Source organism: Eutrigla gurnardus (assembly GCF_963514095.1).
Source record: "Eutrigla gurnardus genome assembly, chromosome: 8".
NCBI lineage: Eukaryota > Metazoa > Chordata > Actinopteri > Perciformes > Triglidae > Eutrigla > Eutrigla gurnardus.
Genome location: NC_139922.1, coordinates 25834417 through 25853802, shown reverse-complemented (window position 1 = coordinate 25853802; position 19386 = coordinate 25834417). Strand labels below are relative to the sequence as shown.

Here is a 19386-nt window from a genome sequence, read left to right as displayed (position 1 = left end):
CACTACCACTTAGGTGGACCTTCCCTTGCCATAAACCTACAGCAAACCTTTGTTCCCGTCCATGTTAAGCGCTGTCCCTCTTTGTTGAGGTCTTACCTTCCCCGAGCCGCCTGAACTGGAAGCCCTCCACCGAGGTGACGTAGGAAGAGATGGCGCCCTGCTTCACCACGTTGTACAGCACGGCACGGATCTGTGTATCGTTAGTGTTGTAGTCGGATCCCACGTCCAACTCCACGAATACGTCCACGCCGTCCTCCCTTATCATCTTCCTGCGAAGAGCAAGACAGGCCTGGTGAGGCGGCGGAGTCTGCAGCGCCCACGGTAGATGGTAGTAGTGGGACAATTATATTGAAATATCGATTTATCGTGATACTCCCTGCAATAATCTCTCTCTCTCTCTCTCTATATATATATATATATATATATATTTTATTTCTATTAAAATATGAAGGCGCTATTTACTGATTCCATGTATTAAGCCTTTTACTATTTTACTTCACCAGAGACACTACTACATGGCTGTCTCTTTTACCAGTTTATGGCTATATTGGAGTGATGGCACACGTAGACATGTTCAGTCAGTGTGTGTTAAAGCAGGACGAAGCTAAGACCGACACGTTCTGTGAAACGGAAACCACAGGGCAGTGAATAAACCCACATGCATTCTGATTAATTCCTGCCTTTTCACTGGTATTTGTTTCACCTCCAGATACACAGATATCCTGATGCATATCGTAGATGATTTCTTGCAATATATCGTGTATCGCAGAGATATTATCGTTATCGTGGACAAAATATCGTGATATACAGTATATCCTATCATGTGTTTCTCTGTGATTCCCACCCCTAGTAGATAGTTGAACAGGAAAGCCCTTTAGAGGTAAAGTTTCTCTGTGGCGTTCCCCTTAGAGAGGAATTACTCAGCGCTGATGAATTACTGACTACAGGCCTGCCACTGTTGGCCTCGTGCAGTTTGGAAAAAGGAAAAGAAATATCACCTGGCCAGAGTAAGAGAGTAAGACACCCAGGCAGCAGCAGCTGCACACAGCTGCAGGGTATCTACTTGGGATGTCACAAGGCATGATTTAAAGAATTGGTGTTCTTACTTAATGAGGACCACGCTGACCGTCTGGATACCTGGAATCCGGTTGTAGTCCGACTCCAGCTGAGAAGGGAAAACCAGACTCAGTTAAGTTGAAATACACAAAGCCTGGGCGACATTTTCAGACATAAAAGGTCACACATATTTAAAGCAGCAAGGTCATAAATAACAAGCCTGAACCTCATAAGGAAGTCTCAGCAGCGTGTTACACACAGTTTTATCCTGTTAGAATAGGAACGTACCGTGTCCACCACGGCTTCAGAGATCTCGTTAAAGGCCGGGGAGAAGATGTCCTCGAGCTCGGGGCCGTAGACCAGCGAGTCGGTGAAGTTGACGAGAGCTCTGTAATAAACTACAGAGGAGGAGAAGAATCAGTCATCTAAACCACACAATAACACACAGCAACCGCAGGCTCAGCATTAATATCCAATCCGTCGTGGAGTTTAGATATTATTAGCCGGATCAAAGATTAAGTGGTTGCGTTTATTAGAGACAATGTGATATGGGATACTGTTTGGGAATTATTTTTTTCCTTAAGGAAGGCTTTGGCTGAATGTATCACAAAGTCTGAAACTGAGGAGCGTGACTGCGGTTCAAATGAGAGCCACGTACAAATTATGGCGTCTATTTCCATATCTCAGTTGTGGTCGGGTCGGCGCTGAAACCGACGGCTGCAGCGTTGCTACAAACCCTCGGCCCCAACACGAGGCCCACTGACCCCAAATACTCACATAGAACCAGAACAGATAAGACATGTCTTCATACTGTAAGTATCTTTTTCTCTGTTTGTGTCTTCATGTAGGTCATGGCACACGGAGACATAACGTCACATAAAGTGGCAGACAAATGCCGATAAAGCCTCTTTTGTTGGCTGACCTGTCTGAAACCTAATCAATGTCAACATTCAAACACACTGTACGTGGATATCGGCCAAAAAGAAGAAGCAGAACACAAAAAATGAGTTGGCATCAGATCCCCCGAGGGAACGCAGATGATATCAGAGTTGGAAAGTGGGAGTTTGAGTCAGTGTCACTACGGTGCCAGCGGCTGCAGAGGAGGAAGAAGAAGAAAATCCTCTGTGAGTAACTGTGGAAGGAGGGGGGTTGGGGGGGCTCAACATTCCCTCCACAAGTCAAACACATCAGGCAGGCAGGAGGGCAGCAGAGTGGGCCGAGGCGGGGATTATATCAACGGTGTGCAAAGAGGCCGTGTGAGCTGCTCATCAAACATAGAGGTCAACTGGTTGAACGTAAGGCTCACCGACACAAATCCTACAAGCTGCAATTAGTTCCCTTTGTTATGCCTTTTGTTTTTGTCCCAGAGGAAGACACTGAAACAAGGATATTACAAGAAACTGTGCTTGACCCGTCCCTCTATGACTCAAAAGGTAATGCAGGGGGGAAAGGCAGTTCAATTACTTTTTTTGTACACTCAAATACTCTCTATATACAGTATTTTTTTTATCCTCAAGCACTCATTCAGAAAAACTCCACCCATCCGCCACATATGATGTCAGACCACAAGAAGGACTTTCTATGCAACGCATCATGATGTCATGCTGATTTGTATTTAAATGTTTGGTCAGAAACCAGTTTTGTAAAGCAACACCTACATAGTGCTGTTATTGCTTCCTATGACAATGTCTTCTTGCACAAAATTGTCAGAATTGATTAAATTTGATGCCTTCGGCTCGTTACTAAAGGACCTAGAATGTGGAAGTATTGGAAATTGTCCCTGCATATAATTACTTAACTATGAAATCTTTTAATTGTGTGATAATTGTGCATTTTGTTTGTACGAAACCTTAACGTATTTGTTTGTTTTTGCTGCCCTCTTGGCCACCTCTCTTGGAAAAGAGATTTTAAATCTCAACGAGACTTTTAAATGGTTAAATAAAGCTTTAATAATAAAAGCAAAAAAAAATGTAATTCACCGAATCAATTTTTCCACTCTGGTAAGATAAGACTTTTGAAACACATTCCAAATATGTAAGAACCTGCATAAAACATCTCCACGAGCAAATATTATGAGCAAGTCATTATCATGAAAAATGTTGGCTGTATTATTATAATTCCAATGCCACAGGCTTAAGCCCATGAAACTTAAAATAGCCCAGGCCCGCAGGGTGCCCCATTCTCACACGCCTGCCAACACTTTGTTAGAAGGGACTGCCAGGCTGATTCCAGGCTGATTCCAGGCTGGCAGTGTGGGTTTTTAGGGAGGAAGTCAATATTTGCACTGTTTCTTGCAGTCAGACGCTACTTTGCTATGCCAAAAAAACAAACAGTCGTGTTCTAAGTAGGCATCTCCCGAGCCTCTGGTACAAAAATATATATGCCTGGAAATATGTGCGAAACACATGCATACAGCGTGCAGAGAAAAAAACAACACCCCCCATCCTCTTATCCTTTCTCCTTGGAAAAGCACTCGACATGTGGACACTTGACATCAGACATTCATCATGCTACCAAGAGTTTGTGTGTCACATTTGGGCTGCGTGCAAGCTGACACTGCATTTCAAGAGTTTCTAGCACCGGAGTTGGAGATTTATGGATGCATGGATGTCGTTATATTATAGTTTGTGTAAGCATCTGTCATATTTTGTTTCCAGGAAGAAAATGACCTTTGATTTTGATTTAAAAAAAAAACTATTTTGGGCATATATTAGTGCACAATATGACCAGAGACATGGTCTAAAGGGTTAAAATTTCAGCTCGACTCCCATGGAGAACCTCCCTTCCTTATGCTCCACTGCCTGAGCTTCCCGGTCAAGAGTTTTCCTCCCTAAACTCTGCTAAATTCTCTTTCCTCAAACACGGCATTGCCCCAACAAGTCCTGGTGTGGAAAAGCCACATTTATCAAAAAGTAAACCGAGCGCTGCCTTTGAAAAACTGCACAGTGGGGTGAACATGTAACAACAGAGCTGCACCGCCTGGCAGGGTGCCTGACTGCTTGCTTTGCAGGCTGTTACTGTTAGACTAATAGGAATAATTGTCAGGCCTGAATGTGGACCCAGAAGGCGGGCAACATCAAAGGTAGTCATCAAAGCGCCTCATTTGACCCGCGTATAATCTAATCACTTGAGTGGGTATTCGCCGGCGGGTCAGCAGCAGCTCGTAGCCCCCCGACTCTTCTCTGAGCTTGCCGCTTTGACGTTACAGACTGGCAAGTGAGGGACTGCCGCCGCCCCCAGATCCTTTGATTAGGAGCGCCGGGTTGTGCCCCGCTGCTAACGAGCGGCTCCTTTACCCATTCTCTTATGCATCACTCACAGTTTCCAAACGGAGGAGGGGAGGGGAGGAATTCCCTCCTCAAGCACCGCTACCGAGCAGAGTGATGAAACTGTCAGATATGATGAGTGGGATGAAAAAAAGCATTCCATACTCTTAATTCACAAACTTATTTAGCTATTAAAGCTATTCAGTAGGACTGTGGCGGCTTTGTGTGACAGGCCCCCCTCTGAACACATGGAGGGTTGCAGAAGACAAAGACTTGATTGAGCAGTCAGCCCCAGCCTGTCCTTTAAAAGCCCAGCCGCTTTGGGCTTGACCTTCAACCCCCACCAGGCTGCGCCCACGGCATCGGCACCGGGCCCAGCACCGCCCGAGCCATTGGAGAGAGAAACTACATCACACTGTTGCTATCCAATGAAAAAAAAATCTCGGGGTTTTCCTCATATCTGTTTATTTCTAAATATGACCCTCTGCCTTGGTGTAATATATTCATATGCCCACTGCCTCTTGTAGACAGGGCCCCAACTAACCCTTTCACTGGTGGCCGGCCAAACAACTATATCTGCAAGTCTCCACTCATTGCCCTCTGGGGAGCTCTTAGGGAGATAACTGCAGGCTTCACTATTAAGCTTGCCCGCCCTTGTGCTCCCCCATGCATTGCAATGTAAGCATAAAAAGAATCTACCATTGTGTGTTAACAAATTCATACGAGTTGTTGATGTGATTCTCTGGAACAGCTGGTTGACATCCTTGGGATGAACCATCTGCATGATCTTTACTTCAGATTAAATCGTGTAAAGCGTGGGCTGTTGACAGAGCCCAACAGTAATGTAATTCCGACATATCTTTACAAAGATGTTCTCCGCAGGCTCCGAGGGAGTTGAATCCATTACTCGATGGAACAAGCCCATCATTTTTCCACTGGCATCAGAGACACTTGGAAAAACAGGGACTCGCTGGACTCAAATCGCCGCATTGCCCAAGCAGAGTCTTCCTCCAAATGTTATCCGAGACGGTGTTTGGAAAGGCATAACTGAGCAGACCAGGTGACGGGAGAGTGTGCCAAAGACAAGAGAGCGGAGAACCCGCAGCATAAACAAACAAAGTGCTTGAGGACTTACTGTAGTCTTGTTCAACTGGGCTCTGTATGTTCCCCAGATATGAAGAGTCCAACCAGTGCGCTATGGCGAGCAATGAGGGGGCGAGGAGCAAAGGAGCAAGAGATAGAGGAGGAGGGGGGGAGAGGAGAGGTGTGGCGGCGAGGGTCGATGGGGGAACAAACAGGGGCAAAAGGTCAAGGATCAAACAAGAACGGATCGAGTTAGCCAGGCGGGCACAGAGAGGTTAAGTTAGACAGGAAGTGATTGGAAGCGAGGGAGAGAAAAATAGAAAAGTGACAATCAGAATGAGAAAATGAATTAAACAGAAACAGGAAATCAGAGATAATCTGATTTTAAATACATACAGTTGGCAGGAGACAGAAAAATGGGAGTATGCCGATGTTACATGTAATGTAAATAACAGCAGAGGAAACAAAGATGTCATCACAATCGTATGAGAAGCTAGAAATGTCGGCATCGACCGCCCCACTAATCATAACCATCCACATGTTGTGGATAGATGAGCTCAATGGGAGGGTGGATGCTGTGGGGTTTTTTCTGTCTGGAGACGCACGCACATCTTGCCCAGATGACGGCGTCGGGGGGAAGAGATCAGAGGGCATCGACTCCTCTCCGCTCCAATAGGATGAAGAGGATATCCTGCAAGCCGAACACACGCTTCCACGCGCAGCTTCGCATGTCTGACACGCACACACCCACAAACACACCCTGGGGCTTTGCAGGGACGCAGGGAGGAGCTGCTTCCTGTTTTCCCTCCTAAATGGAAAGAACTGTGCACAATTATAAGCTGTTTTTTTTTTTAAACCAAAAGTTAAACCCTCTGCACTGGCACGGGCAACAATGACCATGCTCTGTTTTGTGGTGACTCATTCATTCTTCCACTGCAGTGACACTGCAGGGCATAGTCTGGAATTTCGCCTCTCGGTCTGTTCACGGTTCACTTTCATTTAATAAGGGATCCATCTTATTCTGTGGATAAATAAAGTTAATAAAGTTTATTCTAGCACTGTGCTGACTAGACAGATTTAAGAGAGTCCACTCCTTCAAGCCGTACACAACAGCTCCTTCATAAAAAAATCATGGCTGCCGGGGCACCCCAGGGTTCGAGTCGGACATGTGGCCTTTTGCTGCCTTGCTGTCCTCTCAATAAATAAAAAATAAATTAATAAAAAAACATTCTGCTGATGTAACATCACTGTAGCATGTCTTGGAGAGGAAAATAAAGAAAACAATGGTGTAAATTATTGCCGCCTGGTGCTACAATCGGGTGAACTGAACGCGTTGACAGAAAGTTGCCCTACCCAAAACATCTGAGGTTGCCTCCCCCCCCCCTCGCCTCCCCAACACTAATAGTGACCCAGACTAATCAAAGCTAATGAAATATCCGCTACTTCAAAGGCTGCAGATATGTTGTGATCCTTGACAGAGTCCGAACCGAAGGGGGTAACGGCTTCATTATTCTCCACTCTTTTATGATGATCACTGACTGGAACAAGGCCTTCGCCGTGTAAGAGCATGATCGGACAGGAAGTTTGCAATCAGGAGAGAAAGTAAGAGTAATATCTTATGTCAGCATGTGTAGTGGATGCACCATAATACAGTCCTACCGGCCACCACGAGTTAACAGTACAACCAATCCTAAGGGTTTTTTTTATATTTGGATATTCTCTAGTGTTCAACCAGGAAGTCCCAGATCAACTGTGGAGCTTTCTCCAAATAAACTCTTTTATCTGAGAAAACTACAGGACAACTGTACGCCAAAAAACCACAGCTTCCAATTCGCTGTTTGTTTCACGATACAACGAAACCATATTAATCTCTGGCACAGAAACATCTACAAAATAAACCGATATCCGTATCAGTTACAAAGCCCGTCTTTGCGGGGAAAAGGGAGGTAATCAGCCACGCTCGCTCTCTTTCAATGAAACCCTCAACATTTATTTCCTAAAGAGGAGCGCTGCAGACGAGTTCTCCACGGCAACACATCTGTTATTTGGTACAACAGAGCAAAGCATCGAGGTGCAGAACCACGGCTCGGGTCCGATCAACGGGAGTGTTTCAGAGCATTATACGCTTTTATCAGCAGCTGACAATTCGGACAAACCTGGTGTTTTGTCTGCCTTTGTCCACACAAGGGAGTGAGCTGTCTGGGTAATAACGAGGGGGGCAAGTTCCCTGCTGTAGTCCTGGGTCCCCATGTGACCACCTTGAGGGCCCCCAGCAGTGCAACAACAAAGACTTCACCAAAATAGCTGCAGCTGCCAGCCCTCGCCCCCCCTGTGTAACTAGCAGAGTCTCCTGGTATGTTGATGCACACAAACACACACGGTGGCAGCGCCACTGAGAGACTCACATCTCACAAGTAAAGGCATACGTAGTGGGTGGCCTGGGATCCGCCGGCTCACTGCCCAGGCCACAGCGACAGACTGATGTGGACTCCACTTATGCTGCAACATCTGTCCTCCGCTACACATAACAGTATTAACTAATCTACTATCATGATAAAGGTAATTGTATATCACGATCTTGTATCCTGTTATATACTTATATCTGTACATAGTTGTCAAATGTTATGTATACCTTTTATTCTGTTTGTTATAAGTTTTATTTCTATTTCTGTGTATGTATAGTGAGAGCGACGTCAAGCTTGTAACTGTTCACACTTACTTGGCCGATAAAGCTGATTCTGATAGAGCATTTTTCCAGTGATTCAATAAATAATATTAAAAAAACGTATTTTGTACTCTTCTGTGTCAATATTTGACAGATGAAAAGGACTAAGTGTTTTCTCATTTAATAAAGAACTTTAGTCGATAAAGTGGAATTACAGAGACGAATATAAATAAATAAATACGGGCCTCACCTGTATGTTATCTGGGGACAGCAAATTAAATATAAATCATTTAACAGGACAGCTGGCAGATATTAAGGCCCATAATAATCACATATTGGTCTTAATCAACATGTAAGATCTAATAGCCTACATGCTCACTGATTATAATATGTGTTTTTTGTACTGGTATTAAACCTGCTTTTTACATTCAGTGTTATTGCAATGTGCAAGTAAAATATTGTTAATATTATAGTATGATCCGTTTTATTTTGAGGTGTCTATTTGCACCCCAGTGATAGTAAACAGTCACCGGGCCAAGCTGAACCTGTTACTGAATCCAGCAAGCTAGCCGAAAGGCTTTTGCAGGAAGCGTTAGTAGTAGTATGAAGACTACTGTAGTACTGTACATTAGTAGTATGAAGACTACTGTAGTACTGTACATTAGTAGTATGAAGAGTACTGTAGTACTGTACAGTAGTAGTATGAAGACTACTGTAGTACTGTACACTAGTAGTATGAAGACTACTGTAGTACTGTACAGTAGTAGTATGAAGACTACTGTAGTACTGTACATTAGTAGTATGAAGACTACTGTAGTACTGTACAGTAGTAGTATGAAGACTACTGTAGTACTGTACATTAGTAGTATGAAGAGTGACCGGCATGTTTATGCAGTTTGCGGTGGTTCATATGGAGCTACTGCCCACTAGTAAAAGTAGCTGACTAGGCATCCGTCTGTGGCTCAGTGGATTACCCAAACATCTTTCCATGAATCAACTGACAAACTCCAAGTTACACTGAGTAAATCAAAAAGGCAATTAAGGGAGTTGTTTACTTAACTACAAGAAATACTATTTCATTGGGATATGTGTTGCTTTTTTACAAAAACTATGATAAAACTTGTTTTTTAAGCAGAGTAGCATTAAATAAAAAAAAACAATAAATAAAACAGATGAACAAATCTCGCGGGAGACTTGACTTCTCAAGCTTTTTCATCCAAAATTAGCACTGGGAAGAATTTAACCGCAGCGGACCCTCAGCAACCGCCATCCCTAAAGTGGACATGGTAACCTTTTGTCTCTTTAGTTTCTAAACAAAGTGGGCAATATCCTCGGTGGAACGGGGACTTCTGTGTGATGGAGCCTGCGGGACAAGGAACGGCTCTCACAGATGAGATGAGATTGTATATTTTGTCTCCCAGGAATCTCTTTGGGGATCTTGAGTGTGTAGGTCAAGAAGAGAGGCTGGGAGGACACGGGATGCAACCCTCCCTATCTCTGGAGGAGATTGCAGACTGTGATTACGGAGCGATAACGAACAACAATGGACAAAAGAGGGGGAAAAATAGCCACATCAGTTTAAGGCTCCAGGTGTTTTTCACAGCTTCAATGCACAGACAGCAGGAAATGGGAATTCCTTAACCAATGGGAAATAAAAGCACAACAGGATATAAGTCATAATGTGGCACCCACGTCTCCTGCTTTAAAAGTAGTGGAGGGGGAAGGAAGGCTTGTGTGGACAGTCTGGACAGGCAACAGGACAGAGACATGCAGAAAAGTATTCAGCACAGGAAACCAAAGTTCCTTCCCATTGCCGTCGTCGTGCTCAGATCTATAAATGGAAATAGCCCGTCTCGTCCAATCATAGCACCATGATTGGTTTGGAGCAGAATGCAAATGTCTTGCCACCTCCGATGTTATATAATACATTAAAGAAAGTACCGCATCATCTCAGCCTCCTAATTAACTGCCACACTAAAGCAACACTGACCTTTATGTGGTCGCAAAAGTCAGGAAGTTAATGGAAACAGATGCAATAAAACAAAGTAATGGGGAAATGTTTGTGTATGTTTCATCACAAAATGTGACCACATTAAAAAGAAAATATATTTCCCATCTTGTGCTCTTCACAGAGCACACACTGGTTTTTATGTTTTGTGACTTTCACATTTTGTTTTCAAACTCTAACCAACCATGATTCCAAAAAAACTTCAAAAACAACTTTGATGCAGGAGGTTGAAATAAAACTTTCATCTCCTGAAATGATCTGTGCAGCTGTCCTACAACTACACTTTACTGAATCAATCTGTCAATATTAGCTTCCTATTTTCTTCATCAAAGTGCAACTAAAAACCGACTCAACTTCCAATTAAAGCTTATTAGCCCGATCCCTAACAATCATACGCTGTCAGCATCAAAGACATGAATGTAAGCTGTGTTAAAAGCTTCTTTGGCTCCTTTAACAACCCAAATTCAGCGAGGCCTCGCAGCAGTGCTATTTCTGTGAAAGAGGCACACGATGCTATGATGTCACTTTGCAAATGCTGTTACAGTTATTCTGCCATGGTGTTATCAGCCTGCTGAGTGTCTGGCACCAAGGACAGACTGAGACACAGCGGCTATTCCCAGGCCGTTGTCTTTGATAGGAATATGATCTGACCTGTCAGGATGTTAACATGTATCGGCTTTGATTTAAGGAATTTCCTGCCCAGGATTATTATAGGTTTAATAATATAAATGTTGAGAATTCCCTAAATTGTTTATATGCAGAAATATATTTGAAAATCCATCGTTATCTAGATAGAAATGGAAGAAGGACTTTGTTGATTATGTTGCCACGGTGGCTCCAGCTGTAGTTGACTATCACCACTGGTATAACAGAAAATACTATTGGAGACATATTGCGCAAATTTTTACATCAATACTTGTATTTTAGATTTCTACAAGAAGGTTACTATTTAAAAACACAATCTTTTTTCGCGTGGTGCTGTTGTATACAGTCTTGAACATATGTGAATTTGGCGTCATTCACTTATTTGTGCAAGTTCAAATATTCGGGTGACGCTGTGACACAAAAGCCTTCAGCATTGAGATTCCCCTCCTGTCATCACTGAATCAGAAAAGGAGACAAAACATAGTGTAGCAGTCTGCGGTCACCCGGAGCTCTACGATAGAACCTCCCATTAGTACAGAGACCGCATATAAATACTAAGTCCACAACACATACGGGGGCTCGAGAAAAAAAAGGTATTTTGTAAAGTGTGAGTGGAATGCAAAACAGAGGTGCTCTGCTGCCGCTTTTATTGTCCACGGTGCTTTCATGCATCTTATTGTGCTGTCACCTCTGCCGCCGGTGAAAAAGATGAAAGGGGAGAGGAGGTGTTTTTCTCTCTGGGACAAAGCTGAATGCATGTGTTATGACCAGACTCCTGCTGCAAGCTGGCGAGGAGACGGGAGAGGGTGTAGCAGGAGGTGAAGGCATCATCATTCAGGCACAGACATTGTGTGTACACACACACACACACACACACACACACACCAAGCAAGCTGAAGTTAGAGTCACTGATAGGGGAGCTTTAGAGAGGCTGAGGGATCCACCACAAATCAACTAAATCCACGAGGAAAATTGTCAGATTCACTAGATATTCTGATTCCTTACTTGTGCTCTCGGGGACCGGAGGCCATGGTGTGCTTCCATCATCCTCTCCGCTGGGATCTTTGCAGACACAAGCAGAAGTTCATAGAAAAAACTTAATCAAAGGTTTGGTTCATTCATGAAACAAGAAGAACATCAGAAAATCTGCTCTAAATTCCTCCTGCACGTCAGTGTCTATATGTAGGATGACATCGTCAAGTTATTTCATTACATACTTTAGGTCTGAATGATATTCCCTCATTTTCAGTTTTGGGATGGGTTAACAATCTAAGGAATGTATAATGAAAAACATCTCCCACGGATTAAGGGCAGCTGTCGCTGTGGGTTTTGTGGTCACCCAGGCTCTAACAAACCCACCTCCTGAAGCTTCATCAGCGGCAAAGTCTTCATCGTCATCCAGTAAGCTCTGAGATGCCTGGACGTCTTTCTCTGTCTCCAAGTCTTCTGGCAGAGGGACCTCTCCCCACACCTTGGAGGCCTGAGTCACCTGCAGCAAACAGAGATTTACAGGGGTTGAAGTCTCGGCGTAGAAAGGTTACACCCAGTTCTATACATGGAGCCTGAAAGAGTGGAAGGAAAACAATAGCCCAGACAGGAAACAGGGCATTGTGATGTGTTTACTTATACCATTTATTATCTCTTAGAGGCCTTTAGAAGAGTTTAAACAGAGCTCATTCATGTTTTTTTACTGCACAAATGTCCATAGAAATCATTTTATGTTGTATGTATATCTTTAGACAATGGTGGAGGTTGCCTACAGATATTCACAGCTGACTGCGATGACCCACATATGAACACACATGAACAAGGAGACATTCATACATGAACACATAGAAAACTGTAGGAAGACAGGGAGAGCAGCCGAGGTTGAGCGGTGGGATGACTGGTTGACATTAATCTGTTGAAGTATGCTTTAAACTCCATCCCCCGTGGGTAGAAGAAAAAACCTCCTCGCTATGGAATTAGGAAGGAGTGTTTCATGGAAACATGAGGTCACCTCCGGGAGCAGTAAAAACACGGCAAATAAATACAGCAGCCTTAGAGGACAGGTTGCTTCAAAATATGTGATATGTCATGGCATAAAGGATGTTATATGAATGGAATAATAGCATGTGATTAAAGGATGGAACGGTCTACAGACACGGTAGCCGCTCTATGAGGCCATTCTTTGCCCCAGCAGTGCTTTAGGCTAAATGCTAACATCAGAATGGTATAAACTATTTTTCACAAATAAAGGGAGAGGGGAAAAAAGGTGCTTTCTAGGTAAACACAACTGTATTACTACAATCAGTAAAGTGTTTGAGTACTGGTACCAGAGTATTACTATCAAGGGGGTTATATCAGTATATATATTTCTATCACAACATTTTGAAAGGCAATCCAAGAGAGAGCTGGCTCCTCTTGCAGGACACCTGATAGACCCAAACACACTCAATGAAGAGACAAAAAGCTTGTCCGGTCGCTCTTCGTATCTGATCATCTTGATAACGTTCTCTGCAACGGCCAAAGTGGAGCAGCGCAGTGTGGGCTTATTATCTCTGCTCTCACCCACCTCAGCATCCAGACTGCCCAGACTAGAAGTTTGGATACGACCCTGGCGGGATGCCACCCCTGGCATTTCCAGTTGGCATGGCCTGCCAGTTCGTATTTCCACCAAACTCGGTCATGGTGGTTTTCCCCATTTAAATGGCTCCAGCTAATAAATAACTAAATCTATCCCCCCAAATCCTCTCTACCCCTGACTGAACACCCTTACAACAACAATCCCGGGCCATTTTCAAAAGAAAACCGCTGACTAACCAAATTCTTTTCAATAGTGCCGACCAGCCAACCATCGGTGTGATCATCTCCCGCTTCCCACTCCCTTGGGACGGTGCATCATCTGGACGCATCCCAAACGTACAGAGTAACCTTTGCGGGGCAAGTCCATCTTTACACCTGGTCTTAAAGCCGACACGCTGATCCGGCCTCGTCTTTGGGATCACGTATGAATTTGCTTTCTCACTATGCCATCGCGTACAAGTTCAAAAAGCTGCCGTGACCTTTACTCTCAGCCTAGGAGTTAAGACATGTCTGTTGAGTTAAAAAGTTATCTCTTCCCGGAGATAAAGGTCTTGACCGACTCTGTAATTCTTTGAACCCCTTCCAGAGGACGGCGGCCTCGGAGAATCCGCTCGCTCCAGTAACTTTCCAGAGGGGCACAGGGCAACCAGGTAGCTGCTCGACACGCACACGCAGATACACGCAAATATCGTACACGTGTGACACGCGGACGAGCACACACATTCCAGACGAAAGGAATTCCACTGTTTACTTATGAATTACTCCGCACACAATGCACAATGTTGCCCTTTAGGAATGAAGTAGCAGCAGCTCTGGAAAAAGGGAACAACAGGATCCGTGGTGATGAGCGATAGGTGGCGCTATACAGAAGCCTGAGAACGGACATCAAGTTTTCACAGCTGTTAGTGGAACTATTTCGATCCGTGACCAATTGATAATCAATGGGATGAACGAAGAACATTCTGGAAAAAAAACTTCATAATGTATTCAAATGAATGGCAAGATCCTTTCTTCCATCAGCTGCTCTTGCAGCTGGAGACCTGCTGTCATCTCCACTTCAAAACAAATGCTGGCTTCTGGACATGCAAGCTTGTTTATATCATTTCACAGTCACTGGACATGAACAGCAAATCAGATTTGCATGCTTCTGTTTCCTGAAATGGATAAGGAACTGATAACAGCCATCCAAAAGCTCCCCAATTCTCCACGGCTTTTATCTGCAACACCGCTAGAACAAATGTCTCATGGACGATTCTAAAGAAGTCATCCTTTTCCCTCTTATCTGACATGGTGGGATAAAACTAAGCAAAATGTTTCATCATGAGATTTTGACTCTGAAATACTGGGATAAATGGTTTGTAACTTTCCTATATTAACCACAGCCGCTGCACACACTCACTGGTGCTTGCTTGCTACCTATCGATATCTGTCTGTCTGTCTATGTATCTATCGAGTTACTGTATGTTGAGATAACATGAACAAAATGATGGGAGGTCATTTGATCATTTTGTGGGACAACTGAGGTATTTGGCACTGAGGGATAAGCTGTATCAGGCAACACTTATTAGTAGGAGCTACACACTGCTTTTTATGGGATTTGTTTCATAAGGTCACAGTGACCTCTGACCACCAAATTCTAATGTATTCATCCTTGAGCACAAGTGGATGCTTGTGCCAGATGAAATTACCACCAGGTGTTCCTGAGATATGGTGTTCAGGAGAATGGGCCCGATTTAAGGTCACCGTGACCTTGACCTTTGACCACTAAAATGTAATGAGTCCAAGTGGACTTTTGAGGCAAATTTGAATGGAATTCGCTGCAGGCGTCCCAGAGATACGACAGACGGGCGGACAGACAAACCAAAAACATAAAGGCATTAACATTTAGGTCATTTAGCAGACGCTTTTGTTCAAAGCCACTTACAATAAGTACATTTGTCAAAAGAAGGAAACAAAGAAACCACAACGTATCATTGCCGATAAAGTAAGAGCTAAAAATAGAACAAGTGTTCGGTCCTCGTCTGAGTAAAGTAGTAGCTGTTCAGCAAACATACCTTAACAACAACAGTGCTATGATCAAAGTGCTATAGGTAAGGTTTTTTTTGGGGGACAAACTTCCAAAACCACTGTACTGACCCTCCAAACATACAAATGCAAACTTGAAAACATCCACAAACACACACAAATTGACACGCACACAAACACACCCACACTCCTCATGCGTTAAAAACCCACACTCCTGCATTCCCATCCCGGGTCCATCTCTGCGACAGCCAAAGCCTGTCAGACGCAGTGTGAAAAGAATTCCTTCATGGGACTCGATTCGCCCACTCGGCTAATAAACCCCCTGATGCAGCTGCAGGACAATCTGTGAGAAACATCTTAACAGGCAGAACCGATGTGTTACAGAAAACAAGAAGCTGCTTGTATTAGACGAGAATCCCACAGAGGAAGCGGTGCTCTCTCGTGAAAAATATGTAATGGGCCGTTTTCTGAGTTGCGGCAACAAAAGGTTTGGCATTTAAAAGCATCTCCGGAGGTCACACAATGTATCTGCTTTCTTGTTCCCACCAGAGCACAGAAAGGTGAAAGCTGATCCAAACCCCCAAGTTGTGACCTTTATTCCAGCAGACACTCACAGAAAACCTTCTCAAGATGAATTCCCAACCTCCCTGACCCCTCCATCACTCCCTAACCACAGTCTGCTCCCTTTTTACCCTCTCCCTCTTTCTAAGACTAACAATATCTGCTTGGACTTGAAGCTGCAGCGCGTACTAAACAGGAATGGAATGTAAACGTCAGAGAACATTAAGTGGATGAAAGCTTGACACATACTCTCGTGTCTTTAGGTAGAGTAGGCTGAAAGGAAGGAGCACCACCAGGCACTGCCGAGGACCGAGCTGCAGGACGCCGGCACTCCCTTCACTTGACCCGCTGCTATCAGTGGAGTGGGTGTATGTGCGTCAAAATCAGATCCATTACCAGCACCTTGATTATGTAAGAAAAATGAATTAGGCGTGCAGGTGTTGCATGTGATATTCTTGGCCTTGTGTTGTTGCAGGACGCTGAAAGGGGGGGGGGGGGGGGGGGGGGGGGTGTTAAGCCCTTGAGAAAATGTTTCTTTTCCCCACACTCACAGGCACAGGAGACGCAGGCATCTCAAGGTTTTCAAGCAACAGGGAAGCTTTGTCTATGCTTGTGTGTGTTTGTGGGAGAGAGACGGCGTTTCCTATGTGTTTAACCCTTGCTTGGAGTGACAACTCCTGACACTAAACCCACCGGCCTGGGCCCCCTGCTGCATAAAGGGCCCGATGAGTGAGGCCCTTCTACTCTTGTGAGGCTCTTTGACATTTTTTACAGGGTTTAAATCCAACGTGGATTTGGACAGGGGAGGAAGTGGAAGGAGGCTCTTCATTCAACATGGATTGACAATGTGCAGGAATTGTCTTCTCAGATACTGTGGGGGCAACAAACACATTGGATTTTCTCCGAAAAAAGGGACTTGTAGAGTAAAAGGGGGCCAGGGACTCAAAAGTGAAGGAGAAGTCTTAACACATGCTTGGAGTGCTTGCCTAGACATCTTCCAGGGGATCATTCATTCTCTCTCCCACACAACGGCCATGCCATGAATTTTAGAATAAACTTGGTCCCCCCTTTGGAAATAGGCAGAAGGACCTGCACTTTCTGGACATGCACTATGCCTTTGCAGAATACATTCTGGTGTTGCAATGCAGCAGAATGCTGAACACCATTCAATATATCTGAGATGTGACTGCAATCACACAGAGGGGCAGTATCTTTTAACCTGTGGGACATAATGCAGCAGTGCTCCTGATGTGGGTTGAAACCATGGAGACATAAACCACTTCTGTTATCATATAAGCACCATGTGGATAATCACAAACACCACACTTTGATGTGATCAAACAAATTCAAAGATATGAGATGGTGTATTGTACGTTTGTGTTGTGTCTGCCCCCGTGTCTGACACAACCAGATAAAAAAAATCTGCTTTGGTAAAGCAAGCAATGCTTTCAGCCTGTCAGCATCTGCCACACAACCTCTCTCACACACACACACACACACACACACACACACACACACTCCCTTTAAACCAACTGTTTAGGGAGGCATGTCAAAATAAGCATCCAGCCTGTGTGGACTTGTGCACACGGTGAAGCTATGCGAGGCGAGAAAGGTCCACAGAGCGACAATTAAAAAAAGAAATACAAAGAGTTGTGAGCTTTTTCCTTTCTTGCTCGGCTGCTGGCATCAAAAGGAACAGAGTATGAACTACTGAATCTCTGCCATGTACACACATGCACAGCTGCTTCAACATGCTCCAAAGACCAATGTGAGTTCACACCACGCTGAATTAAGACAAGCCTTTTACTTCTGCATGCTCGGTGTATCCGGCGTAGGGTATTTGCTATACAATACGGTTTCCTGCAAGTTGGTATTGTCAATTTAGCACATTTGGGGATGATTTTCCTGATATCCCAATAAACCTTTGTCAGAGTCATTCTATCTCTACTTTGTGCGTGGTCACCTCTGTCCTTTTCTCTATCGGCCACAGTACGATTTGCGAACCGGGGATGAGTCACCATAATGTATTTCAGGCCAAAGGTCACAGCCTGGCGACACAGCGACCAGACAGAGAGCAGAGATTGTGTGTGGGGCTGTGAAACCAGACACCCTGGTCTAACACTAACTGTAATGCTATATCTGATGGGCTTTTTTCAGCCTCGGTGATACCACAATCACAAGACTGTGAACAGCAGTAGAGAAAAAAGGCTTTATGCGTCACTTAATTTGTTTTAAGGTGTGGTAAAATTGCAAAACCTTTCCTCAGCTGGATATTCCCAAACTAATATCCTTCAGGCTACTTTAAAAAGTATCTGAAAGTGTTTTTAAAAGCCGTACTGTATTACTTCTCACTGTGGGTGGGATAACCGAGCGTGACCACATTCCACCCAAACGTCCCTAGGCGACAAGGACCAGTTGACACCCTCAGGAGCCCCATCTTTTCAATTATCACCACAACAGGGGGGCCCCCAGCAGGACCCTGCGTCGTCAGACCACCTAGAATCCTGACCACAGCTCGCCTGTAACTGAATGCCCCCACCGTAAATGAAAAAAAAAAGCCCTGAAACCAGCCCGTTATTTACACATGCAGGTAACACACACGCACACACAGGGAACACGCCTTTTTAACAGTCACACAATCATCAGCTGACTGTTTCAGCCAGGATTGAAGCTATTCGGTTTTAATAGGAATCTGTGGTTTTATGGAAAAGCGTTTAGGTTTGGCTCTTAAAACTACTGGTGCTCTTATTGTGAGAAATATATCCAAATGAATGTTTATACATTCAATTGGTAAACCACAGCAGACCTCAAGAGATCATCTAACCGTAAGGATAATAAAAAAATAGGCAGAATGATTAAAAAATGAAAAATGGAAAAATACGACCAACTCATGTCTCACCCGAACTGCACGTCACGTCAAACATAAACACTGTGAGAGTCATTGGTGGCTCTATAAATAGCGTGTGTGTTTCCGGTAACATTTCTGTGAGAGTGACCTGCCAGGGGGAGGGGGACGGAGGGGCCAGCTCCGGTTCCCCCAGACGACAGCTGACAGGCGAGGTGCAGAGACCGGTGGCAGCTCGGAGGGGAAGAGCAGCTCCGGCTCGGCCGGGCAGCGCCGGCCTGTTTATTTATAACAGAAAGGGACCCTTTGAAAGAGCTCCTGTGTCACTTAAGATGCCTGCTTTTCTTCCCACCGGAGAGATCAGGGGATCTGTGAGGTGCACATAACTTTAAAGGGGTAACTTCAGTATCTTTCAACCTGGATTTCCCCTTATTTCCTCCAACGGGTGACAACAATATCTTTATTCTAGTTATGAGTGCTGCAGACAGCAGTCGCTAAACAGGCTGCAAAGCAATCAGTCAGTAAATGTACATCCACGAATGCTTGTTTGACACTGACAGGCTCAGATTTTTATTCTAAGCCTCTGAAACCATTCTAGAAAGCCACCTACAGAGAAATTAAACTTATTTTGTTGACATCGAGAAAACGTGAGTGAATGTTATGCTGT

The 19386-nt window shown here is 44.3% G+C and overlaps 1 protein-coding gene across 2 annotated transcripts in view; it reads right to left on the bottom strand.

The window, feature by feature from the left end:
• hspg2 (heparan sulfate proteoglycan 2) overlaps nucleotides 1-19386 on the bottom strand; it is an 82389-nt gene that overhangs the window by 45909 nt on the left and 17094 nt on the right. For both annotated transcript variants that reach the window (XM_084016503.1, XM_084016504.1), the window contains exons 2-6: nucleotides 12083-12212; nucleotides 11729-11785; nucleotides 1345-1454; nucleotides 1107-1165; nucleotides 97-269 (exon numbers count right to left, since the gene is read on the bottom strand). In XM_084016503.1, the coding sequence (XP_083872629.1) occupies nucleotides 97-269; nucleotides 1107-1165; nucleotides 1345-1454; nucleotides 11729-11785; nucleotides 12083-12212 (529 nt within the window). The remainder of the gene's footprint in view (nucleotides 1-96; nucleotides 270-1106; nucleotides 1166-1344; nucleotides 1455-11728; nucleotides 11786-12082; nucleotides 12213-19386) is intronic.